The sequence below is a fragment of the Falco biarmicus genome, chromosome W (assembly GCF_023638135.1).
Source record: "Falco biarmicus isolate bFalBia1 chromosome W, bFalBia1.pri, whole genome shotgun sequence".
In the NCBI taxonomy this organism is placed as follows: Eukaryota; Metazoa; Chordata; class Aves; order Falconiformes; family Falconidae; genus Falco; species Falco biarmicus.
The window spans coordinates 18,646,139-18,672,745 of record NC_079310.1 but is presented as its reverse complement, the minus strand read 5'-3'; the positions used below and the strand labels follow the sequence as shown (position 1 = coordinate 18,672,745).

Below are 26,607 nucleotides of genomic sequence, written 5' to 3'. Positions count from 1 at the left end.
GGAAGAGAAAAATAACATGAGAACACTATACAATGAATATGTCCCGTTACGGCTAGAAAGCCATCTCCAAACCTGTTTGTAGAGGCTCATCTTATTCAAGATGCTCCTGAAGAACTTTCCTGCCTTTTCATATAAGCTTTAATACACATTGCAGATGCGATCTCAAACACTCTTCCCTCATGTCCCTTCCCCTTTTTGTTGCAACTGCTTTAAATATAGTTGTTTAGATTCTGAACTGTTTACTACAAAGGGACAAATTTTCACCAGTTTCATATACCCCCAAGTATAATAGAAACTATAATGTAAAAAATATAATACTGTCCTCCAGTTGAATTCTCAATATTACATCCATAAATATAAACAATTAAGGCCCCAGCATTACCTATATTCTCACATGGGTATTTCACCTAGTTGAATTTGCAAGCAACAGCTGCATAATCGTCATACACGAAGCTAAAGTTGCCATCAATAATAGAAAAGTCTTTAAAAACATCTTAGTTGCAGTGAACTACAGTACTGCAATTAATATTTCCACTGCAGCTTTACTACATCAGCTACTAGAGTCTCTTAATTTGCCTGGCAAGCAGACATTCAACTTTCCTTGAATGCATGCTGCCAGGTGTGCTTCTACATCTCACTAGTATGCAAACACGTGGTTAAATATAGCAGTTGAACATCTTGCCTGCTACTAGAATCTCTTTGTAACAAATAGCTCATTTGTTCTTTCAGAATAAAAATAAGCATCATCGGAATAAACTATATTTAAAAACCCTACATCTAGGAAAGGCTTATAAAAGATTAAAGCAGTACATCTCAGGAAAGGAAAAGGAATAATTGTTTTTTAAACTGGCAATGAAACCACGTGCAAAAGAAAGAATGGAGTCTGAAAAATGCTAATGGATCAATGTGGTTCCAAAGCAGGGCCAACTCTGTAGTAATAGTTCGGAGCACAACGATAGAAGCTGTAGCGCTGAAAATGAAACAGGGTATGGAAAACACACATAAGCCACTCTACACCAATATTAGGGAGTAACAATATAGAGGAGGGTGGGGGCGGAAACTGGAGGAAAAAGAAGTAGGAAGTGGTGCATGCCCCTTGGGAGAGGCTGGCAGGCAGAGCCTGAGGAGACACCGCAGTACTGGGGAAATCGAAGGTGAAACGAGACGGGCCAAGCTAAGACGATGGAAAAGAAGATGAGAAATACAAGCGAATACAAGCTAAAAACACCAGGTAGGCGAATCCCAGCCGCCCTTTTCCTCCCCTCTTCCTCTTTTCTACGGTTTGTGTTACCCCCTAGTGAAAAGGAGCAAGGGCCCGATGGGGGAGGGGGGAGCCAAGGACGCCCAGGTCCTCTCAGGGCAGGGCGACAGCAAGAGGGGAGCAGTTTACCGGCAGCGAAGGAGAGGAAAAAAAGCCACACACACACACAAAAGGATCGGGGGTCATCAGCGGGCAGGGTCAGATCCCGGGGGGGAATGGAGCCGACCCGGGCGGTTCCCCACCGCCATTTTCTCCCTCATTGAAATCCTCTTTGCTCCCCCAACATGGCAGCAGCTCCTCTTCCCGCCCCAGGCCCGCTCCACAACGGGGCGTTCCTCCCGCAGGGGACTACAGATGCTCAAAGAAAAGGTGAAGACTCGCCACACAGTTACGCAGCGCACTTCTGTGTCAGGCCGGAAGGTACCGAACCCCCGACAGTCAGAGGTGAGAGATGGAGAAAACAGCAGTAACCCCCACCAAACACGAGGAGAGATACCAATACTCACATCCTACTCCGCACACAGCTTCTCTATACCACGAGACAAACAGAAGTGATGCATCACACAATCCCCGCCCTTGACCTGTACCACGTGGAACGAGGCGGGGGAAGTGTTTAAAGGAGACTCGTCCCTTTGTTACTCGTTCCTACTTCCCACGCTTAGACTGGGGCAGTAGCAAAAAAAAAAACCCACACCAAAAACAACCAACAACAAAAACAACACCACAAAAACCCCACCAACCCAAAATATGTCTTTCATGGGGTTAGTCACCGTATCCATCGCTTCGCACCAATCGAGGGAGGCCTGTGAGGCTGACAGCAGGGCCCTGCCCGCAGCCCAACCAGAGGCCAGACGCTGCTGGGGCTGCAGCTCCACGGAGTGTTATGTGGGGAGGGGGCTTTGTTAGTAGGGGGCTCCCAGTGCTCGAGGGTGAATCTTTTAGTATGCTAATTAGGATAGTTCATACATAGTTTAAGTAATTTTTTTGTCTCATTAACCCTTTGGTTTCTCCTTGAGTTTATCTTGTTATGCCCCAGCTTGACATATTTATGGGTTTTATTCCTTCTTCATAAGACCATGTTTTATTAACTATTTCTAACATCCTAGGTTTTTCAAATTCTTTCTTGTTTTTCATTATAGGTATTTACATATTTTGTCTAAATTTCAAGTTAAATAAACTGGCCTTCTATTAACCACATATCTGTGAGCCAGTCAACTACAATTCCCCCTTCTGAGACTACCTAAGAATGCTTTTCTTTAGATAAGTCTCACCTTATCTCCTGATTGCATTATCAACTTTGAAGAACATCTACAGATACATTGGATCAATACATAAATGCATACGGACACTAACAGTCCAATTATTCATGTGTTTAACAGCGTTTTTAATTTATGTGGTTAAATCAGGGAACCAAGATGTTAACCATTTCGATGTTTCTTCACATCCTAAAGAGGTATTATCCTTTTGAATTTCATGTAAAATTTTAGTTTGTTTCCATATTTCATTCAAATCGGTAGAAATGCGTCCACTTTGATCCACATATACACAACAACCGGTATTAGTGCAGTACACACTCCCCCTTGTGAAGCCAAAAGCATATCTAAAGCCATTCTATCTTAAATTGCAATGTCAGCTAATTGTCTAACTTCCTGTTGTAAAGCCCCAGTGGCATCAGCAGTTTCATTCCTGATTTTTTCTATACATGTGTTACGGAAAGGTTAAGATTTAATCTTAAGAAGTAGTCATGCATTCTAGGTTCAAACAGTTAGTATACCTTGATCGTTTGAAACTAATCTTTGTATGCTTATAAGCAATAAATTTAGGCTCTAACAAAAAGGTAGCCCTGGAAGATGAAGGAAAACTGGCCCAAGGCCAGTGATTCCAGGCCAAGAAAGAGTAAGAGACTGAGATGACCTGATTTAAGACCGTATATGGGGACTACAAAGGAGAACTCTAGCCAACTGAATAGAGGAGTGGGCAAATTTTCAGGCCGTTGAGACCACTGTAGACCCCCTGTCCTGGTTTTGGCTGGCATGGAGCTAACTTTCTTCTTAGTAGCTGGTGCAGTGCTATGTTTTGGCTATGATGTGAGAACAACCTTGATAATGCACTGGTGTTTTTAGTTGTTGCTGGGTAATGTTTATATGAAGTCAAGGACTTTTCAGTTTCTTGGGCCTTGCCAGCCAGAGGGCTGGAGGGACATAAGAGACTGGGAAGGGACACAGACATGTCAGCTGACCTGAACCAGCCAAAGAGGTATTCCATACCATGGGATGTCATGCTTGGTATATAAACTTGAAGGGTTAACTGCAGCCTGGGGATCGTTGCTTGGAAACTGGCTGGGCATCGGTCAGCAGGTGGTGAGCAGTTGTACTGTGCATCACTTGTTTTCTTTTGTCCCTTTTCCTTTGGATTTTATCCTTTCCTCCACCTTTCCATTATAACTGTTGTTATTATTATTCTTACCTTTTTATTCTGTTTAATTTATTAAATTGTTCTTATCTCAACCCTTGAGTTTTACATTCCTTTGTGATTCTCATCCCCAGCCCTCTGGGCGGGGGGGGAGCAAGCAAGTGGCTGCGTGGTGCTTGGTTATTGGCTGAGGCTCTGGATGATTGGGCATGCACGAGGGGGAGGAAGAATATTATAATTAGTTTTGGGTAATCTCATGAATATGTATGTTTTTTTCCCGGGAAATTTATTAAATATTTATACATGTACTGCATAAAAAGAGCTACCTAAGAGAAGGAAGCTATGCACGTTAGGTGGAGCGATCCCCCATACATCCAGTGCTGCAATAAAGGATGCTATATTGGTTTTAAGGAGTTTCATAATTCCTGGCTTCAGTGACACTTGCAGAGATATTTACAATAGCTTTTCCTAATTCACTTACTCCTAGCCACAGAAGGAACCACAGAGCAAAAGCTGTAGGTCTCTCAATTAGTGGATACCAGCCTCTTTTATGTCTCTCTAAATAGGTTCTCAACCAGGCTTTAGAATCTCATTTTTCCATTACTGTAATGCTCAGAAATAGCGCTCCTAATGTACGTATTCCTGTCTTTGGTAAATTTTTTCTAACCTTTTCCCCACAAAGCCAATACCAGTCTTTTCCTTCTGGAATAGGTCAGGACTTTTGAAAAACTCCCTCCCCAATTAGTTTGAAATGGACATTATGGTCCCATGGACTTAAAAGACTGTCCTGGTTCCCTTTAAGTGTTGGCAACATCAAGTAAAAGAGGACTGTCACCCTTTTAGTTTATTCATTTCTATTTATGAGAAGTCTGTATACTTCTAAAGATATAACAATGTTATTATTCCTAATAATACAAAATATAATAAAATGCCTCCCTGTATACAATCTAAATAAACTACTGATCCCCAATTCATCCAGGTCAAGTTCATTAACTCCGTGTTAATTTCCATTTCAAAGGTCCAGTCTCTCTTGACTTCTACTCTTCCAGAGGGCCACTCTTCACTCGAGTATAGTGAATCCAAAAGTCCATTCACTTTACCTTGATCACTGTGGGTGTGATTAATCATATCAAATATGGTACTTTCCAGCATTCTTTCAGGGGCTCCTATTTCCAAGTTCTGATATAAACTAGATCTGTGGTTGGAAGATATGTACTGGGGTGTCCAGAGGTACAGCTGCTCTTTCATTCAGGTACCAAAGCATATCCTGCTTTTTGCTGTGCATTGTCCATAAAGCTGCTTCCATGAGTGAATTACTCCTAGTTCAGATTCTCTAAGACAGGGGTCCTCAAACTTTTTAAACAGGGGGATGGAGCACAGATGAAGTGGCAGGAGGTCATCTGCAGCTGCTTGGTTTCCCCCCACCAACACCCAGCATGGGGGGGGCAGCACACAGGGAGGTTCTGTAAATACCAGGGGACAGATTGAAAATCCTGGGGGGCCATATCCAGCCCATGGGCCGTAGTTTGAGAACCCCTACCATAAGAGTATATATTTCAGATCTGATTGGCTGGAGTACACCTGTTCTATGACATATAGACAATCATGTTGCAATACATGATTTTCATTAACATGGAGTAGGGTTGCAGGTTTCAGGACGGAAGTCACCTTAAAAGAGACATCATCTTGTTCAATCAAAGATGCTTGATGTTGAATCAATCTGTTTGAGAACAACCAGTGATGGCCCTCCTACTCCAATACTGCCTAAGCAGTAATACAGCATAAGGCACAAACCCATCAATTGTCCCAGCCAGTTTTCAGACTTCCAAAAGGGCTAGGGAAAGGTCAAGTGGCAGAGAACCCTCCCTGTTGTAGCACAAACTAATAGGTTGCAACAAGGCTTTTTCCCATCAGTCTCATTCTACTATCCAGGCTATTCCTCCTTCCTCTATCTAACCCCCTCTCCCACCATCCTCAGTGCTATTTAACTACTTAGCAGGAATGAGCTACAGCTGCACATCATCCAGGTCAATCAACCTATGCCTTTGAGGCAAGGCCACAGCTGCATATTATCAGTGCTAATCAACCCACCGCCTTCATTCTTCTACACCTCCCCAGACAGGCACCAGTCTCTTCCTACTGTCCTGCAGTCCTGGGGGAGACTGGGGATGGCTGCACTCACTGTTTTGCAACCTGAGATCAACAGGACCCTGATGAATTAGTTAAGAACCAGGGTTGCTGTTAAGGCGTTATGAGTGCTTTCCCTGTCTGGACCTTGGTACTACTAGCAGAGGTGTCTGAGGGAGATGCTCTGAAGATGCCATCTGAGTGCTTAGAGGAGCCAGCAGGGTGCCCTTAGCACTGATGGGATGTTCCACGCCAGGATGGCTGTAGGGTTCTACTTAGCATGGCAGGGAAGGAAGCTATCAGTCCCCTTTGTGGGGCACCTGAAGCAGGCTGCCCCATGAGGCCCTATCCACCCCTGCAAGGACTCCTTGGGGGCTGCTGGTCTGCACCCTACTGGTGAGGTTCACTTCCTGCTAGTAGGAGGGTGTCTGTCTTTCTGTTTCCCCTGCCCCAGGCATCCCCAATGACCCTGTGGTTGCTGGGGTGTCCCTGGTGACCGTGTGGGATGTGACCCATTTAGGGTGTGACCATGGTGACTTCCATGGCATGTGAGTCTCTCAGGTGACCATGGTGACCCCATGGAATATGACCCACCAGGGTGACCTTGGTGATCCTATGGGAAGTGACCCCCCTGGGTTGTCCCTGGTGGCTATGAGTGCTGGGACATCGCTGGCCTGGGAAGGGGCAAGCAGCATGGGGCTGCAAGGGAAGCAGCCCCAGGCCTTTCTTTGCCAGCCTCTTCTGGAGTTACTCAGTTTCTCTGGAGACTTGGTGTTGCCACCACCACCTCCTCCTCATCACTGGTGATGAAGGTCCCACTTCCCATCACTCAGGCTGGGGAGTCATTCATGGGCACAAACTGTGTGACCAGTCTATCTTCCTGCATGTGCAGAGAGGCAGATGTTGGCTTCAGGGCTGTCAGTGCAGTCATTGCACCCTTGAGCTTCAGGTTCCCACCTTCAAAGTGATATCATCTTGTTCGATCAAGGATGCCTGATATTGAATCAATCTGTTTGGGGACAACCAGTGATGGCCCTTCTGCTCCAATACTGCCAAAACAGCATGAGGCACAAAACCATCAACTGTCCCAAAGTCAGTTTTTGAGCTTCTGTAATTAAGAAGACCGTTGCTGCCACTGCTCTGAGGCATGCTGGCCATCCCTTGCTCACTTCATCTAATTGCTTAGCGAAGTATGCCACCAGCCTTTTCCAGTCTCCAAGGGTTTGAGTTAGAACTCTGAAGGCCACATGTTGTTTTTCATATACGTATAAAGTGAATGGCTTACTCAAGTCTGGCAATCCCAGGGCCCTCATAAGTTCCAATTTTATAGTGTCAAAGCTTTTACAACATTCAAGAATTTCTTCAGGCCCTTTGATAGCAGCATATAACGGTTTAGCAATTAGACTGAAATTTGGTATCCACAGGCGACACAACCCGGCCATTCCTAAAAATCCTCTTAATTCTTTCTTTGATTTTGGAGGGGCTATGCGGCATATCGCCTCTTTTTATATTGCTCCCAATCTTCTCCCGCCCTGCAAAATCTCAAAACCCAGATATTCTATGGGAAGCTGAGCAATTTGTGTGTTTTTTTCTGTGATACTTGGTACCCAGCAAGTCCCAAGAAATTCAGTAAGCTAATGGTGGCTGCCTGACATTCCTGTTGCGTCATGGCTCCCAGTAGAATATCGTCTACATATTGAAGCAAGGTAATCAAAGAATCTTACCTTGCCAATCTTCCGATTCTTTGGCCAATACATTACCAAACAGAGTAGGGCTATTCTTGAATCCCCAGGGTAACACAGTTCAGCAGAGTTGAACTTTTTGTCCTGTCGTTGGGTTTTCCCATTCAAATGCAAAAAGCTTTTGACTCTCCTCCTCCAGGGGTACGCAAAAGAAGGCATCTTTCAAATCCAATACTGTAAAATCAACATTGTTATTAGGTAAAGATGATAACAAGGCATAAAGGGTTTGGAACCACAGGCTGTACGTTGACTGTGATTCGATTATTTTCCATCAAATCTTTCACCAATTGGTATTCTTGAGTCCAGGGTTTCTTAACTGGCAAGATCAGGGTATTATATTCAGATTGTCACTCCTTCAATAGTCCATATTGAATAAAACCATTTATTAGTGGTTCTAAACCCAAATGAGCTTCTAACTTAATAGGATATTGCTTTTTTCTTCCTGGTTGGGCTCTGGCTTTTAATTCAGCCTTTACTGGTACTGCATTCTTTGCTCTTCCAGGTCTGTTGGTTGCCCATACGGTGGGTATTACAGCATCCAAGATTTCCTCCGGGGTATTTGCATCTCTCCGTTGTTTCTCCGTCAATAAACAGATTTGAGCCTTCCAAGCTGTTTCCTTTGGCAGGTGTAGCTGTATTGTCTTATCAGAGAAAGCTATCTGTGCTCTTAATTTACACAACAGATCTCGCCCTAAGAGGGGTAAGGGACATACTGGCATATAGAGGAATTAATGAGCTACAGTTTTACTTCCAATTTTGCATTCCATCGCTTTTAAAAATGGTTTCAAAGCTTGCTTTCCCGTGACCCCACAATCGGCATATAGCTATTACTTAAAAGACCTTTACAACTAGTTATAACGGAATATGTCTTTCCTGTATCCTCCAGGAAATCAATAGTTTCGTTCCCCAGCTGAACTGGAACCAGGGGATCCTCTGGGGAAATTTTAATATTGTCCCCTGGTCCCCTTCAATCTAAACCTATTTCTGCCATAAGTCCTACAGCTCCTTCTGATCCCCTGTTCTGTCCACTCATAAGCAGTGGGCATTCTCTCTTCCAATGTCCTTCTTTTCTGCAATAAGCACATTGGTCGTTTTAGAGGGGCAATTCACGTCCTCGTCCCCGACTTTGTCCTCTCAATCCTCCTCATCTTCGGGCACTTACTCCTTCTCCCCATCCTTGGCCATTAGCATTAGCTAGAGCAGCTGTTAATTTAGCTTGATTCTTTTTATCCCTTCTATTTTGTCCGTTATTATACACCTTATAGGCAATAGACATCAGTTGTGAAATCACCATCCCGTCTGCCCCTTCTACTTTTTGAAGTTTCTTTCTTATATCTGGTGCAGACTGTCCAACGAAGAGCATATTAAATAGCATTACATTTCCCTCACTTTCAGGGTCCAAATCTGTCCACTTATGAACCGTTTCACACAGTCTCTCACAAAAGGCTGAGGGAGATTCCTTTTCTCCTTGTTTCACCTCATACAATTTGGCAAGATTCTTAGGTTTCTCTACTCCATTCTGAATCCCATATAAAATCAACCTTTGATACATTTTCAACTGATCTAATCCTCTGATTCTATTTGGGTCCCACTTCGGATCCTCCTTGGGGAGAAATTAATCAGGATTTGGAGTTCCCGTGACTTTTAAGTCCAAACCCTCAATTTTTCTAATTACTCCTTCTTGGGCCTTTTCCAACACTGCCTTCCTTTCCTCATATGTAAAAAAATATTCCAACAAAGCTTGAATGTTTCCCCAATTAGGATTGTGTCTTAATATCACTGTTTTAACCATGCTATACATTCTATCAGGGTTGCTACGGTATGATCCAATCTCTCGCTTCCAATTTAATAAGTCTGAGGTAGTGAATGGAACGTGTACATACACTACCTCCCCTTCAGGCCCCACTGATTCTCTCAAAGGGGCCTGTAATATCGGGGGTGGGGGGGGGGGTGGGGGGTGTTTCCTCTAGTTCTACTTGAAATTGGACTAGTATCGGAAACAACTTTTTCATTAAATTAACTTTCTAACCTTCTTTGTTTTCCTAGTCGGGGGAGGGTACCAACATATGGACGTCTTCTTCAGCTTCTCTGTCCCACTCACCGTCACATTTAGCACCACAAGACTTAGACTTTCCATTCTTTTTCTCGGTTTCTTTAGACAATGAAAATATTCCATTCTGATGTTTTGAATCTATTAAGTTGCATTTTCTCCTACAAACCCAATCATCTCTTAAAGCAAAGAACAAATCAACATAAGGAATTTCATCCTACTTCTCCTGTCTTCTACAAAATAACATCAAGTGTAGTATAGTATTATATTTCAAAGATCCATTTTCAGGCCATTTTCCCCATCATCTAAATCATATTGTGGCCACCATTTATTATAGTATCGCTTCAGTTTATCCTTTGTCATAGGGTCCTCTCCAAACTTATTCCAATTCTTTAGGATGCATCTGAGGGGAGAGCAAAGGGTAATTTCTACAGAAGCAGAGGAACCCATTTTGGTATCCAAAAGAATTTACCCAATGTTTCATACACTATAATTACAAATGCATACACCTCAAACCCAAGTTTTCACACACATATCCAAAAAAAGCAAGTGTGAAAATGTGTACGCAATACCAAAACCCAAGACACGTGTCACTAAAGCGTAGAAACAGCTCCTGCTGCATATCGTCTTGATGTTTCTTATGCAGGGCCCAAACCCAAAATCCTGCTGCTTCTTTTTCAGTTCTCAATCACCCCGCTTTCACCCAAGAAATACCTTTAAAAAGTGTTGCACCATTAAGTCGCTGGTCGTCCTGGCTCTGGGGCTGGTTGTACGAAGTACGAGGCCCCGATCAAAAGGTCCGTGCGCACTGGAAATTGTCCGGCCGAGCCCCTTTGCCTGGAGTGGTCAGTCAATCCGGGCAAGGCACTACGGCTGTCCCACCAGAGTCACCAGAAACTGTTGTCTCACAAATGGAGTTTGTTACCCAGTGCGCACTGCCAATTCACATACCGAGTCCAGGTATTTGTTTATTGTAGGTCTGCTCAGAGGTGGGTGCTAGGTGGTAAATCCACAAAGCTAGCACCCCTCTTAACACAGTAAAACGCTTTATATGTGGCGTATGAAGGCACGGACCCCAAGTCAGTGAAGAAGTGAGATTGTTTATTGCATACATAAGTGCTGGTTATATACAATCGCTTATCTACCCAAGTTCTGCCCTGGAATGTGCCTACGTGCGGCAGAGCACCTGGGAATTTGTCTACGTGTAGCAAAGCAGTTGTTCATTGCGAGCTGTTCACATGCTTGCGGTTTCACTGCCAAATTTGGCCGCTTATCTGTACACTAACAGCTCTGCCAATTCAGCCTTGTTTCTCTACAAGGTCAACTTATTTTAGTCCCTTACATTTATACACTTTGAACAATTGTTTACAATTGCGTTAAGTTACACTTACTTTATCATTGGTTCTTACAAGTCTTTTCTCCATTTAAAGGTACAGCATTCTTTTTATTTCACAGGGCATGTTCTGTGGGGAGGGGGCTTTGTTAGTAGGGGGCTCTCTTTGCTCGAGGGTGGATCTTTTAGTATGCTAATTCAGATAGTTCACACATAGTTCTCATTAACCATTTGTTTCTCCTTGGGTTTATCTTGTTATGTCCCAGCTTGACATATTTATGGCATCTATCCCTTCTCCCAAGGCCATGTTCCACCAACTGTCTGTAACATCCTGTTTCTCAAACTCTCTCCTGTTGCTCACTATAGATATTCACATCTTTTTTCTAAATTTCAAGTGAAATAACAGACGGGCCTACTATTAATCATGTATGTACGAGCCAGTTGACTACGCCCAGGAGAGGCCACATCAAGCAGAAGTCACCACATATTTAGCAGTGGTGGCCTCTGGGTCTCCAGACCAGGAGTTCAAAGACTCACAAATTTCAGTGTTTGTGCCATAAATCTGGCAGTGATGGTGTCAAGTCTAAAAACCCAGAAGGCTCAGATCAGGGAAGCCCACAGAACTTTGGATGCATAAAATAATGTGAATTTCAGGTTTGGCTCAGGACTGAATCTCAATGAAAACTATCTTTTTGTGTTATCTCAGCAATTGCCAAAAAGCAGAAAATTATGGCACCTGCAAAACCAAGTAAAATACCTCGTTAAGCTTTTAAAACCTTAGTCAAAAATTTCTTGGCACCATACGTGGGAAAACAGAGTCATGAGGACAGTCAGTCAATGACCCATTGGACCTGCAGTACTGGGAAACCTCAAAGGTATGGAAGAGACTCTCCAGTATCCCTGTTTATTAATTTATCTCCCAAAAGACAAAAGCATGCGCAATAAGCAATGCATTGAATCTAGTATTGGCAACTCTGATAATCATTCTATCTATCCATGGTAATTTTTGCTTGTATTTGTTTCCCTGTCCCCAGCTTTCCCTTCTTTAACTTTCTTTTTTATTGTGAAGCTTCTGGATTTGGAAGAACTGTTTGTCTCTCTCTTCCTTCTGAATGATGTCCTGCGAACCAGCCACATCCTTAAATTAAATAGAAAACCTAGATTTTAAGCAGACTTGGTGAAAAGTAACCATACTATTTTTCCTTAAAATTTTATTTTTTTTTAAATAGTCTATTTATCCTAGGTTGTAAAATATTTGAGATGAGGGTTATTGGTTCATGATACTGAATTGACATTATTATTAACTTTATTAATGTGTGGTCAAATTACACTATTAATTTACATAGATAAATTATAATAGAATGATTGGAAATGTGAGGTATACATGTAATTGGGGCAATCACCAAAATAAACTTGATACTTATGAGAAGTTAAAGGAAGATCACATTCTTTCACACATATATAGGCAAAGTGACCTGTAAGCTGAAGACCCTGGTCACAAACTCCCTTCTAACACTGAAGCAACAGTATTAGTTCTCTTTCATTAGTATATTTGGGGGATTCATTGGCCAGGACTAGAGAAAGATTGCTATTTATTTCTCTATACACAAACAGGAGTTTGCTGCTGAAGTCTGATGCAGAATAGAGCTTTTTGGAGGAAGCATTCAAGGCAGCCTGCTGCTGAAGCAGAGCTGTGTGCTCTACCATGAATAGAGAGATTTTCTCTTGCTTGTTCTCTTAATATCTAAGGTCATTCCATCTGGATGCATATGGTTGCTCTTCCATCCCCTCCAATAATCAGTATATGGCTACACCCAGTGGCAAATGCAATGGAGGGAAATTCTCAGTGTGAGTCTAGGATTATTTGGCAAGAAAGTTATTGGAGTGGAGGATCAAAGTCATTGTGTTCTCTGGGATAGTGGGATCAGTACGTTTTCCTGTGGTTATAAAGTATTTAATCCCATGCTCTGAGCATGAAGGAGAATCAGCATAGCACATTAAGCATTGCCAGGCAGAGTTAGCTCAGGCACTTGCCTGTAATGGTGGCTATGGAACACCTTAGAAAGAGAATGCTCGGACTATTGAAAACAGTATAGGCAATGAAGTAAGCTTTCCTTTCTTTTATTCCAACAATTTCTGGCAATCTAGAAGAATAAAGACTCCCTGATTCAGAAGATACATTTGAGGGCTGCATATTAAATACAATTAATTATATTTAATCCTACAAGAATAAGTTTTCTTCTGAAGCCATTTACAGGTTTGACTTGGACACTATTCTTTGGCAGTGTGGCTAAATTCTGCACGGGAGTTACCGACCTACAGGTTGGTTATCATAGCTCTAAATCATTATCTTATCATTTTTCTGCTAGCTCTGCCAATCTAACTCATTCTTTATTTGGATGATTTGCAAGACACATTGTTGCAGATTATTTTAAGATTTTACTGAATCTTTCTATATGTTGTGTTTATGTAACAGTCAGTTATAAGAGCATTTTGATTTTAAGGAGTGTTGCGACGGTGGGAAGACACAGTCACTCAATATGAGTGATCAGCAGACTTCGTTTATTGTCTCTTACAGTCACCTTTTATGCCTTCTTATAAATAGCTCATACATATTACAAAAGTTAAGCTCATTATTGGTTAGTTGCCTAAATACCAAGCCCGCCCCTAGTTTCTCTTCTGTAGTTATCTGTTCCCACCTGCAACATTCTTTTCCCACCGCAGTCTTCCTGTTATTTTGTAACTTTTGCTTTACTTCAGATAAGCTGAGAGCGATGTGCATTTTTGTCCAGCCAGCTGGACTATGTCTATGAGACCTTTTTCAGCTAGCCAGTTATCCACAATTCCCCCGTTTTTATTTTGGGCGACATAGGCCTGGTTGACCATTTTCAATAACAGCGTTTTAACACAGGAAAATACACAGCCAACTTATAAAATCTCAGTTCAGAAGTATAATTCCTGAAATACTTGAAAAATAAAGTTAGCTTGAAGCTTTAATATAGATGCTCTTTCTGTTCCAGTGATAAACAAAGTTTAAAAAATTCAAAGGTAATTTTAAAGTTCTGAACCTGGACTAATGCAAGCTCAAAACCCAAAAAGAAACCAAACTGATGTTTGACTAGGAATATTTGCAAATATTTTAGTGGAAAATCCCTGACCATTAACAATTTTCTGTCCAAATAACAACTGCCTTTATGCAACCAACCAGTCCATACATTTTTGAAGAATACCTCATTGATATCAAAGAATTAACAAAGGGGAAAAATTAGTTCTAAGCTATATACATTCATAAGGGGATTTTTCAATAGTTACATACAGATTTACACACTAAGCCATAATGGCTTGTAGGTGATACACACAAGAAGAGTACGTTGCTTATCTGTCTGAATGTCTATGCTAAATTTGACAACTGTGCCACAAGCCAAGCCTACATGGGTGCTGTGTGTTATGCACGTTCCTTAACAAACAGAAGTATAATAGACAAATTCCCAAGATCTAGTCCCCAACCTAATTATATTATTTTGTAGCCAATTAAGGAAAATAACACAAATGTGCATATCTACATGTGCACACACCTTTTAGTTCAGAACCAATCTGTGATAAAAGGCCTTAGCCTTATGGCATCATCGAATCTTAACGAGTACAGTAATTAAAAATGCAGTCTTACTGTAAGTGCGATTTATGCTGACATTCCCTCAAATGCTACACGTGAGTATTTCTCACTCAACTGCCTCAAGTTAAAATAGTAGTATTTGTTAATATGTATTAAAAAATCATTAATTCTCTACAATAGCAGTTGACTTTCATAACACTATGTAAGCAAAAGAGGCCTAAGATGGGTTTTCTGAATACTAACAATTTATTTTAGACTGTCTAAACTCAGGTCTTGAAAGATTTCACTCTGCCAGACGTAGAAACACTGTTGCACTCCAGTTGTGATATCCCTTTTCCCAAGTTGTCACATGCACATCTCGCTCAAGCAACATTATTGTTAAAGTTTCTCTCTGCTACGTAAAAGCATATTGCACTTGTAGATATAGAAGACAGCACCCTTACTTAGATTATTACCTTATTACCTCATAACTCTTAGTATACCTTGTATCTCTGATTTCATCACTTCAAAAATTCACCAGAAGCAGATAAAACCACAGCATCAGACTAAACTACACCTTAACTGCTGATTCAAATAAAGGCATTCTCTTCAGATATGCCTAATGCTTACAAATAATTTTGGCTGGTTTTGATCAAAAAACTATTATTACAATAATGATCAAAAATAATAATCCCGTTTGCAAAATGCCTTTAAGCCAGCCTCCTAGTCCCAACCAATTTCCACATTCAGAATACAGCATAAATACAGAATACAGCATAAATTATCTCCATCAAGGCAAAAAGGCTTCTCGTTAAACACAGAGATGTTTGCTAGTTCAAGGCAGAAACCCATTTCTTGTAGGGGACATCTGAAGCACTTTTTTTGGTGGGTTTGTAATCAATTCCGTATTTTTCCTTGAGAAGCTTAAGCTGTTCCTCTTGTTTCAGGAGTGTTTCCAACTCTGATTTGTCGACTAGGTCCGTATTTCCCAAACATATCATACATTTCCTCCGCTGTGATTTTATACGGCAGGTTCCGAATATAAAGGGTCCGACTGACCTCTGGGGGCAGCCGGATGTCAGCTCGCTTGGCCGCTTGCATCGCCATGGCGCCGATCGGAGGGGGGGGGATGGTGCCGCCTTGGAGAGAAACCGCGGCCAGGAAGGGGCCTGCCGGGCTGCGCGCCGCCGCTCGCCTTTGCCGCGGGGGTCACGGACGCTATCCCATACGCTAATAACCCGAGGAATTCCTTTTTACAATCTATGTCCTGAACGCTCAGCTTTTCTAAAAAGCATATGAGCGAATCGTACGTCGCTTGTCTCTCCATACCGTCGTCAGCGCTGTTGCAGCCTTTGCGAGACTTCGGCGACGCGTGGCCGGCGGGACCCTCTGTAGGTGCTCCCGGGCGCGGGGACTGTGCCCTTCCGCCTCCTGCGCTGCTTTCAGCACCGGTACCCGAATCTCCGTCGAACCGTGGCTCGAATGTTCAGCCCTCTCTAGGGTCCCTGTTCGGGCGCCATTTGTCGCGACGGAGGGAAGACACAGTCACTCAATATGAGTGATCAGCAGACTTCGTTTATTGTCTCTTACAGTCACCTTTTATGCCTTCTTATAAATAGCTCATACATATTACAAAAGTTAAGCTCATTATTGGTTAGTTGCCTAAATACCAAGCCCGCCCCTTGTTTCTCTTCTGTAGTTATCTGTTCCCACCTGCAACATTCTTTTCCCACCGAAATCTTCCTGTTATTGTGTAACAAGGACAGCCAAAGACAGTGTATTTTGCTTTACTTCAGATAAGCTGAGAGCGATGTGCATTTTTGTCCAGCCAGCTGGACTATGTCTATGAGACCTTTTTCAGCTAGCCAGTTATCCACAAAGGAGTTAATCTCCATGATAGAATTATGTTAGCACTTATCAACCAATGACATATGAATTGTTGTGCTGCTTGTTATCCGAGACTGTTACTTGAAGTCCCTATGCTATAGACCATAATAACCTCAGTCCTTATTCTCTAGACCATAACCAGAGCACCTAGGTTCTATTGTGTATAGGATGAGTTATTGGACAGCTTGGTAAGGCCAATATCCAGCCTTCCAACTTGGCAACAAAACTTACCTTTAAGGTGTCCTGAAGTGAACTACCTTCATTATAATACTAAAAATCACACCCACAGGTCAAGAAGACCCTTGCCCAGGTGAAGACCCTTCCCCTGCGCAAGCCTAGTAACAGAGAAGGATGACACAGCAACTATTACAATAATATGCAAATTTATAACCAATCATTGTAACTGGGAGTGTACGACCTTGTAATTTTGTGTATAAATTTAACGGTAAATACTACACAGGTGTGCTTGATTTGTGGAGATGCCACCGAGCACTCAGCGTTGCAATAAAGGAGTGCCTGCTTCTTAATGCTCCATTGGTGTTAAGAGGTTTGATTCCCGATTTTCAGTGACAGTTTTGGCGACCCAGATGGGACCTTGCGTGTGAGACTGGAGGGGATCAAGTGCTGATTGAGCTCCAGCCGGCACCGAGGATTTCTCGGGGAGAACCATTGCCCTCAACCCATAAAGCTCCTCGCAACGTTCCCTGGAACAAGGTAAGGCACTTCCTTAAAAAAAATATTGTTTAGTTGTATAGCCATGCAGGGTTGGGGCTCAAAGGTACCCAATTTGGTTGGTCTGCTTAGCATAAGCAAAAGCTGTTGTCGGATCAGACATTTGTTTTGTCTGCTCGTAAGTCATAAGCGAAAGCTATTGCTGGGTTGGACATTTTGTTTGGTTGTGTGCACATTTGGTTGTACAATATATATGAATATATATTGATATTTTTGTCTGCCTTATTGTTAGGTTAGACATTTTTTTGGTTGTAATATGCGCATATATTGATTTTAAAGTTTACATCTAAGTTATAAGTGGGTAACTGCTGAAACTTGGAAAATTTGAATGTTATCTGTTCTGTTGAGTGTGTGAGTGGGTGATTAAGATGTGCACGAAGTGAGTGTGGAGTCCCAATCCACTGTCCCAACATCCCACGAGGGGCTTGATTGGAGAAGGACGAAGTGTTTGATTTGGTCGTTATATAAAGTAATAACTAAAAGAAAAAAAATAAGAAAAAAAATTGGTAACATGGCAACAAGACTTATGAAATTATTTAAGAGTAAATGTGTAGGGAATTTAACATTGGATGAAAAGATACCACAAACCTCACCGTTAGGATGTTTGTTAACACATTGAGGTAAATTACATGAAGATTTACGAAAACGTCAAATGATAGAATATTGTAATAATTGGTGGCCATAGTATGTTTTAGAAGATCAGGAAAAGTGGCCAACGAATGGAACACTAAGTTATAATACTATATTGCAATTGATGCTGTTTTGCAGGAGAGAGGGGAAATGGAATGAGGTACCATATGTGGATTTGTTCTTTTATCTGAGGCAACAAACGGATTGGCAAAAGGAATGTATATTGATCAGTTGGGATGATCTAATAATGACATTAACCTCAGAGAGCAGTAAAAGTAAAAGTTGTTGTTCTGCTTGTGACATTGGCAAGAGATGTATTAGATGTACAGTACCGAGGGAGGATGAAATGGAATTGGAACTTGAAGTAGCCCTCCCAGGGAGAAATCGGGAAGAACCAGAATTAAAGATAGCTGAACCAGATAGTAGTGGTTGAAGGGAAAGAGAGGCAGAAGATTCATCAAAGTCAGGACCTTCGGGAATTTATTCACAAGGATCTTGAAGAACTAGACAATAATCCAAATTAATAGCTCCTTTAAGACAGGGAATAAGGCAGCAGGGGCCAGTGCATGTGAAAATGCCATTTTCTGTTACGGATTTGATGGCATGGAAACAAGCTGCATGAACGTATAGGGAGGACCCAGAAAGGGTAGGAAGGGTTGTAGAAACAATTATTAAGACATAGGATCCTGATTGGAATGACATACAAGTTATATTAGATAATTTATTAGACAGTACAGAAAAACAGATGGTGCTAAAAACTGAAAGGGCACAGACAGAATCTGCACATACCAACGATTTACTTACTGGAACACTGGAACAGAATTTTCCCACAGGAGACCCTCAATGGGATCGGAATATGCCAGAGAGCCATAGGAGGTTAAGTCAGTACCAAAAGTGGGTGCTGTATGGGGTGAAGCATGCAATACCAAGAGCTTTAAATTGGTCTAAATTATATGTGGTAAAACAAGACAAAAATGAATCACCCTCAGTGTTTTTAGAGAAACTGAAAGAATCAGCCAGAAAGTTTACTGATTTGAAATTAGAGTCAGAAGCAGAACAACAATTGGCTTTAATATTTATGGGGCAATCAGCACCAGATATAAAGAGAAAACTTAAAAAAACTAGAGGGAGAGGATTCAAGGAATTTAAATAAGGTGCTTGAAACAGCATGGAAGGTTTACAATAACCGGGAAAAGGAGGAAGACCAGAGAAGGGAAAAGAAAGAAAAGATTAAAGAAAGCCAACTGATAGCTGCCTTACTGGGGAATGTAACGAGAGGAAGAGGAAGAGCTAGAGGACGAGGGGATTTCAGGAATTTTGAAAACAGAGAATTTAATACCTTTGGAATTAATCAGTGTGCATATTGTAAGGAGGAGGGACATTGGAAAAAGAACTGCCCAAAATTACAACTGAAGATACACTAAGAAGAAGCAGTAAGAATGATGACTTTAGATGAATGAAGAGGACCGGAGGGCAGCCCAGCTGAACTTCTGGTTACAATTAAGCTGGGAGATGAAGGAGTTAAATTTCTGGTTGATACTGGAGCAACGTATTCTGTCTTAAAAGTTTTTAAAGGGAAACTGGGAAATAAAACTGCAAAAATAATTGGAGCAACAGGGAAAGAGGAAAACAGGCCATTCCTACAGCCCTTGGATTTAAAATTTGGAAATAAAATAATTACACATTAATTTTTATGCATACCAGATTGACCGATACCTTTTGTAAAAGAAGAGACTCGAACTCTTATGGGTTACTCTAGGTTTGCATGTTTTAATCGGTCCAGCAGCGTTGGGTCACCTCCGCAGAGTGACAAGCTTACAAGATTTTCAGTCACGTATTTATAGTATCTACCTAAACATTACATAATCTCTTGATTCCACAATAAATCTTCTATCAGTTCCTATCCTGACAGTCGGCTTCACAAGTTGTTCTGTATCTTGATCACTTTGCTGTTTTGCTGCTTCTTTCAAGGATGATTGCTTCAGATTCCATACGTCCCAGTTCTGAGTAATCACAATAGACAATCTCCATCGTTTCAGCCTTCTAAAGGTCAGGGTCTCCTGTTCTAAAAAGCTCCTTTGAACTGTCAGGCATAATCTTATTAATATTAAACTTTTATTGTCTAGCATCTATCAGCTGACTGCGCTTGCAGTCCTGGTTTGGGCTATACAGGGGACAAAGCTGAGGTGTACAGCCTACAGTAGCACTGATCTGGCATTTTCCTCCAACACCTTTGTTAGGGCAGGATTTACTATCTAAGTTAAACGCACTGATAGTTTTTGAGGAAGGAGAAGTTTTCTTAAAAATCCCAGAATCAAAAACAGGAGAAATACTGATGATAGAAGAGAAGATGAAGGAAACGCAGATACCGCAAGAAGTAGATGAGGCTGTCATACCAATAGTCTGGAACACAGACATACCTGGTAAGTCTAAGGCAGCACAGCCTGTAACAATAGAATTAAAGGAACAGGCAAACCCGATAAGAATTAAACAATACCCAATTAAGCTAGAAGTGAGGCAAGGAATTAAGAAGTTAATTGATAAGTTTCTAAAATATAGGATTCTTGAGGAATGTGAATCAGAATATAATACTCCAATCTTGCCAGTAAAGAAACCTTCAGGTGAATACAGACTAGTTCAGGATTTAAGAGCTATAAACCAATTGGTTAAAGATATACATCCTGTTGTTGCAAACCCATATGCACTCTTAACTGCATTAAGAGAAAATTATCGGTGGTTTACAGTGCTTGATTTAAAGATGCTTTCTTTTGCATACCCTTGGAGAAGGAAAGTCGAAAACTGTTTGCTTTCGAATGGGAGAATCCACAGACAGGATGGAAGATGCAACTGACATGGACAAGGTTACCCCAAGGATTCAAAAACAGTCCGACAATCTTTGGTAGTTAGCAAAGGAACTTGAACAGTGAAAACAAAATGATTCAGAACTGAAGCCTGGACATTTACTTCTACAATATGTGGATGACATCCTGATTGCTAAAAAACAAGATCCACTTGTGTGAAGGTAACAATAGACCTTTTAAATTTTCTCGGACTAAGTGGATATAAAGTATCTAGAGATAAGGCTCAGATAGCGAGCCAAACTGTAATATACTTGGGCTTTGAGATTTCTAAAGGGACAACGACGATTGGGAAAAGACTGAAAGGAGGCAATATATGGTATCCCTGAACCTAAAAATGTACATGAATTGAGAGCTTTTCTAGGAATGGCGGGGTGGTGTCAACTTTGGATAATGAATTCTGGTTTGTTAGCAAAGCCATTATATGAAGCCCAAAAGATTGTACCGTTTATGTGGGGCCCAGAACAACAAAGGGCCTTTTGGGAATTTAAACAGGCTTTGATGACAGCACCAGCATTAGGACTGCTGGACCTAACCAAAGACTTTCAGTTGTTTGTTCATGAAAGACAACATCTTGCACTTGGGGTGCTAACCCAGAAGATGGGAAGTTGGAAAAGACCAGTTGGGTATTTTTCCAAACAGCTGGACGTTGTAAGTAAAGGGTGGTCTACTTGCCTTCGAGCGGTTGCTGCTACAGTAATGTTGATACAAGAAGCTCGAAAATTAACCCTGGGAAGGATGATAACAGTATATGTACCACATATGGTAATCACCGTTTTAGAACAAAAGGTGGGTCACTGGCTGTCCCCTAGCAGAATGATGAAATATCAAGTAGTCCTGACAGAACAGGATGATGTGATTCTGAAAACAACTAACCTGACCAATCCTGCAGTCTTTTTGAGTTTTGTACAGGAAGAAGAACAACTAGAACACGACTGTCTAGCGACCATTGAACATGTGTACTCCAGTCAAGAGGACCTAAAGGATACACCATTGGAGGCTCCTGACTGGGAGCTGTACACAGATGGCAGCAGCTTTGTGGAGAATGGAATTCGATACACAGGATATGCGGTGACAACAGAAAACTCTGTCATATAAGCAAATTCTTTACCTTGCACAACTTCAGCTCAAAAGGCAGAATTGATGGCCTTAAGAAGGGCACTAGAACTGAGCAAAGAAAAGAAAGTAAATATTTGGACTGATTCAATATATGCCTTCGCTGTAGTACATGTCCATGGAATTCTGTGGAAAGAAAGAGGATTACTATCTTCCCAGGGAACAAGTATTAAATATAAAGAAGAAATTCTGAAATTAATACAAGCAGTTCAGAAGCCAACTAATGTGGTGCTCATGCACTGTAAAGCACATCAGACAGGAAATACAAAAGAAATATTGGGAAACAAACTAGCAGATAGAGTAGCTAAAAGGGTAGCAAAGAAAGGTGCCTTTCAAATGGCATTAATTCCTACTAAAACTATTACTCTACCCAGAGAAAAAACTAAGTATTCAGAGGAAGATGAAAAATTAGGAAAATTACTAAATGCAAAAAAGAATTTAACAGGATGGCTGGTGACAACAGGGCAAATAGTGATCCCACTACTTTTAATGAGAGAAATTATACAGACAAAACATAGGGAATGTCATTGGGGAGCGGAAACATTAATCACCTTCCTGAAAAGGCAAATTGTATCAGTAAAGATGCTAGAAATGGCAAAGAAAACAATTGCAAGATGTGAAATCTGTTTAAAAAATAATCCATTATAGAAGAAAAAAGCACAGATGGGAACAATGAGATCAGGAATAGAACCAGGGGATTATTGGCAAATAGATTTTTAAGAATTACCCAGGCAAAATGGGTATCGATACATTCTGGTAGGGGTTGATACTTTTTCAGGAGGGCCAGAACCCTTTCCCTGTTGGACCAATCAAGCAAAAGAAGTTATTAAATGGTTGTTACAAGAAATCATTCCAAGATTCGGAGTACCTATTGGGATTTCCTCAGACAGAGGTCCACATTTTATTGCAGTAGTACAGAATATTAGTAAGGTGTTGGGAATTACTTGGGATTTACATACACCTTGGAGGCTGCAATCTAGTGGGAAAGTAGAAAGAATGAATCAAACATTGAAGAGGCAAATTAGTAAAATATGTCAAGAAACTGTAGAGAGCTTTATAGCAGGTGCTGGAGGCCACGATGCCTGTGAAGGACTTTGAAGGCTAAAAGAAGAAAGAAAGTAAGATAAGGTTGGCTGAACGCCCAGAAGACAAATGGGATATGAAGCAAGGCTGGAGCGGATGTGCAATGTCACGTCGGCAGCTGGCTGAGAACATGAAACTCACAGAGATAAGAAAGAAGAGAGAAAAAAAATGCAACAAGTTCAGTGTGTTTGTAACTTAGTAATTAACCAATTACATGTAGCTAAGAAGCGCATGAACAGTATTGATTAACCAATGATATTTTTGTATGTTGCACATGATCCAAACACGAGGATATATAAGCGTGGGTTTTGGACTAATAAAGGGTCTTCTGGTCAAATTCAGGAGTCCGTGCCTCAATCTCCTCAAATGGTGACCCCTACAGAGGAGTTCTGAAGCCTTGGAAGAATAAGGACAGAACCAGTTGATAAAAACAGCAGCTTGTGGAAGAGGGCTGTGTTCTGGAGGAAATGTCTTGGCTGAACAATCGTCTTGCCGGCTGGACCAGGTGGGCAACCTAAACCCCAGGGATAACACCTGTACGCATCGAGACAGGTGAGCAGCCAAGAAACTTTAGAGATTTAAAATATTTGAAGAAATTTTAAAACGCTTTAGAAACCTGTACTCAGTGAGACAGGCGAGCAGCCAAGAAGCTTTAGAAACCTGTGCTGATTGAGGCAGGCGAGCAGTCAAGGCGCTTTAGAAACCTGTGCTCATTGAGGCAGGCGAGCAGTCAAGGCGCTTTAGAAACCTGTGCTCATTGAGACAGGTAAGCAGCCAAGAAGCTTTAGAAACCTGTATGCATTGAGACAGGTGAGCAGCCAAGAAGCTTTAGAAACCTGTATGCATTGAGACAGGTGAGCAGCCAAGAAGCTTTAGAGACTTTGATAATTTTTAGAAATTTTAAGAAACTTTAGAAACTTTAGAAAATGGGATCCCATATGTCTGCAGAGGAAAAAAGTATATTAAGGATGTTTCAGCATATTTTGCACAAAAGAGAAGTTGTATTTGAAAAAAGTAATTTGAGACTGTTGCTAGCCTGGTTAAAGAGCCAAGGCACCCCAGCTACCTCGACGCAAATATTTGATGTTAAAATGTGGGAGTCAGCAGGAGAGCAAATTTGGGAAAAGGCATCTCAAGGAGATTTAACTGCTACCCAAGTTATGACTACTTGGAGATTAGTGCTCGAGACTTTGAAAGAGATGCGTGCAGAAAAACAGCTTGGAGACTGAGAAAGGGCAGGAAGCCAGTGTAACAACAAAACAAGATGTTGCTCAGCAGATGGAGCCGAATGAGAGCGAGGCTGAAACTGAGCATATTTCTGATGAACTAGAAGAAGCAGAGTCGGAGGACTCAGATGAGGATGGACAAGATGAAAATCTGTTAAATTTAAGATTGGAGGATTTGCAGTTAAAAAAGGAACAGTCAAAAGTAAGGAAGAAGCGAGTGGTGTGGCAGAGTGCTAACAAAGAAAGCAGTAGCGATGATGAAAATTATATCAGGAGACGAATTAAAGAAGAGTGGAGGAGAGTGCACTTGGAAAGTATGAAAGAGGGAGCGCACACGTTTCCCGTGATATTACAAGATAGACACCCAGGTCAATATCAGTCATTTCACTGGGAAATGATTAAGGAACTACGGAAAACTGTAATGCCAAATGGACTATATGCTCCTTTATCACAAACTTTATTAGAGAATGTGATGATGGGTCCGCAGCTAGTGACTCTGTTAGAATGGATCCGTGACAATGTGCCGGACTTTCCGCCTGATGGCACTTTGCAAATTCCTGCCTGGCAAGTGGTCAGCAGACGATTGTATGATGCTGCTGCGGAGGGGAACTCCGCGTCGGGAATGCATTTAGGACCTTGGTGGCAAATTCTGACTACTTTCTGCCAAGTGAGGACTAATCCTACTAATAGTGCTAAACCAGGGGAGGCTGTCAATTCCACCAACAGTGCGAGTGCTAAACCAGGGGAAGCTGTAAATTCCACCAACAGTGCAATTCTTCTCAACACACCGTCAACGATGGCGACTCCATCCACACCTCCTCTGCCCCCAAAGCTCCTGTCACTGATTGCAGCAACCCTCACAAAACAGAACCAAGCGCAGGAACAGGACAACTCGGACAATGATTCCTTTGACACTGATAAACCTTTTGATCCAGGTCCTATAGATCTGGAAAAAGAGCTAGAGCTTTTTCCTCCCCTCCCCAATGCATTTTGTATTTTCGGGGAGGGTGAAAGGGGGTCTGAGGGATCGGTGGCAGGAATGCAAGTGGGAAACGCTTAAGAGAGGGGATTTGGGAGTTGCTATGGCATGTTCAGTATTTTGTTAGACAAATCAACCTCCAGAGTGGCAGCCTGTACAATACGAGGCTGTTAAAGAGTTAAGCAAAGCAGTGCGGGAAGGGAGGATTCATAGTACATTTGCTATGTCCCTTGAAGTGATGGCAGAGCCTTATACACTCACACTTCATGATTGGAAGTTATTGCTTTGTATGGTACTAACTCTGATGCAGTATATGATGTGGTTATTTGATTTTTGTGAGCTATGTGTAGTGGCCTTGATCGAAAACCTTAATCGGGGAATTGCCGTTAACAATGAGCAGTTGGCTGGAAAAAATAATTGTGCCGATTCTGTGACTCGGGCAAGGTATCCCAGGGACAACTTTTTGCAAAGGAGATGGCTATTAAGGCAGTCAGGATGCGGGAGTCTTGCTACAGTCTTGCAGGGTCCTAAAGAGTCATATACTAACTTTATTGATCGGCTTCAGAATATTTTGCAACAACAAGTCGAGCATGAGGAAGCTCGAGGGTTGCTTTTAAAACAACTAGCTGTGATAATGCCAATGAAAATTGTAAACGGACAACTTTCACAATCGCAACCCCAACATGTGTCAAATGATTATAACGCAGACTGTAACTCACAGCAGACTGTAACTCTCAGGCTGAGTTCTGGAATGCAGCATAACACATATTATTTTTTTTTTTCCTTCTCTAATCTCTTCAGTAGAATAGTACACGCTCTTAACTTGCTTAGTAAATTAGGCTGCTAATTTGCTAAAGAAAGTTATACTACAAATACTATTCTTTTTTTTTCTTTCCTGGCTTATTAACAGATGTTGATTCTGTCCGTCATATCTTGCTACAGAACTAGTTGCTATTGATTTTTATTATTAGCACAGGGACACGACTGTGAAGACTTTGATAGGATGCGTTACATGAATCTGAGTGACCACTCTGAATTACTTCACAAAAGCATACAAAACTTAAAAGCCTTAAACAAAGATCTGCAGCAGAGCCAAAGGCGGGATGCCTTTGGTCTCTTCTCACGGCTGGGAAACTTTGGGCTATGGATAAAAAGTATTACAGGATTTATTATAATTACTTTAACCACCTTATTGTTTCTTGCCTTATATCTCCCATGCCTTTTTTCCTGTATTCAGCGTTTAGTTGATCATAACATAAATCAGGTCATGGTCACCCAGCTACACATAACCTTTGCCTTGTCGCAATTAACAAGCAAAAAAGAGGAGGATAGAGAATGTCTGAAGAGAGATATAGGAGAAGAAAATGGAGAATATTTGACCTAACAAGAGATGAGAGAACAGCTAGGTATTGTGAAGGAGAGTAGGAAAGATTAACATGGTTATCTATTGATAAATAGGTCTCTGCATGCTTGTAGTGATATATAGCTATGTAACTGCATGAATGGTTTCTGCCCTGAGCCTGGTGGTGCATGCAGCTGCGGTTTGTGTCCGGGCTCAGAGATGTAAATATGGGCTTCT

General features: G+C 41.6%; 2 protein-coding genes across 5 annotated transcripts in view; one reads left to right on the top strand and one right to left on the bottom strand.

The window, feature by feature from the left end:
• Positions 1-1,851, bottom strand: part of LOC130141992 (activated RNA polymerase II transcriptional coactivator p15) — an 18,322-nt gene extending 16,471 nt beyond the window's left edge. The window contains exon 1 of one of the 4 annotated variants that reach the window (XR_008819237.1): positions 1,422-1,745. Coding sequence is in view for 2 of the 4 variants with exons in the window: in XM_056323393.1 (XP_056179368.1) it covers positions 1,422-1,447 (26 nt within the window). In the remaining 2 variants the exon portion in view is untranslated. Of the gene's footprint in view, positions 1-1,421; positions 1,746-1,767 lie in introns of those variants that run through there. The other 3 variants (XM_056323395.1, XM_056323394.1, XM_056323393.1) reach the window with 3 other exon arrangements.
• LOC130141977 (uncharacterized) lies at positions 4-26,607 on the top strand. Its single transcript, XM_056323346.1, has 3 exons — positions 4-1,231; positions 16,972-17,118; positions 20,551-26,607. The coding sequence occupies exon 3, from the start codon at positions 24,102-24,104 to the stop codon at positions 25,107-25,109; it is 1,008 nt and encodes a 335-aa protein (XP_056179321.1). The 5' UTR covers positions 4-1,231; positions 16,972-17,118; positions 20,551-24,101; the 3' UTR covers positions 25,110-26,607.

Excerpts from the sequence above, each read along its gene's own strand:
- LOC130141977 (XM_056323346.1), top strand. The coding sequence starts at position 24,102 with ATGGAGCCGAATGAGAGCGAGGCTGAAACTGAGCATATTTCTGATGAA.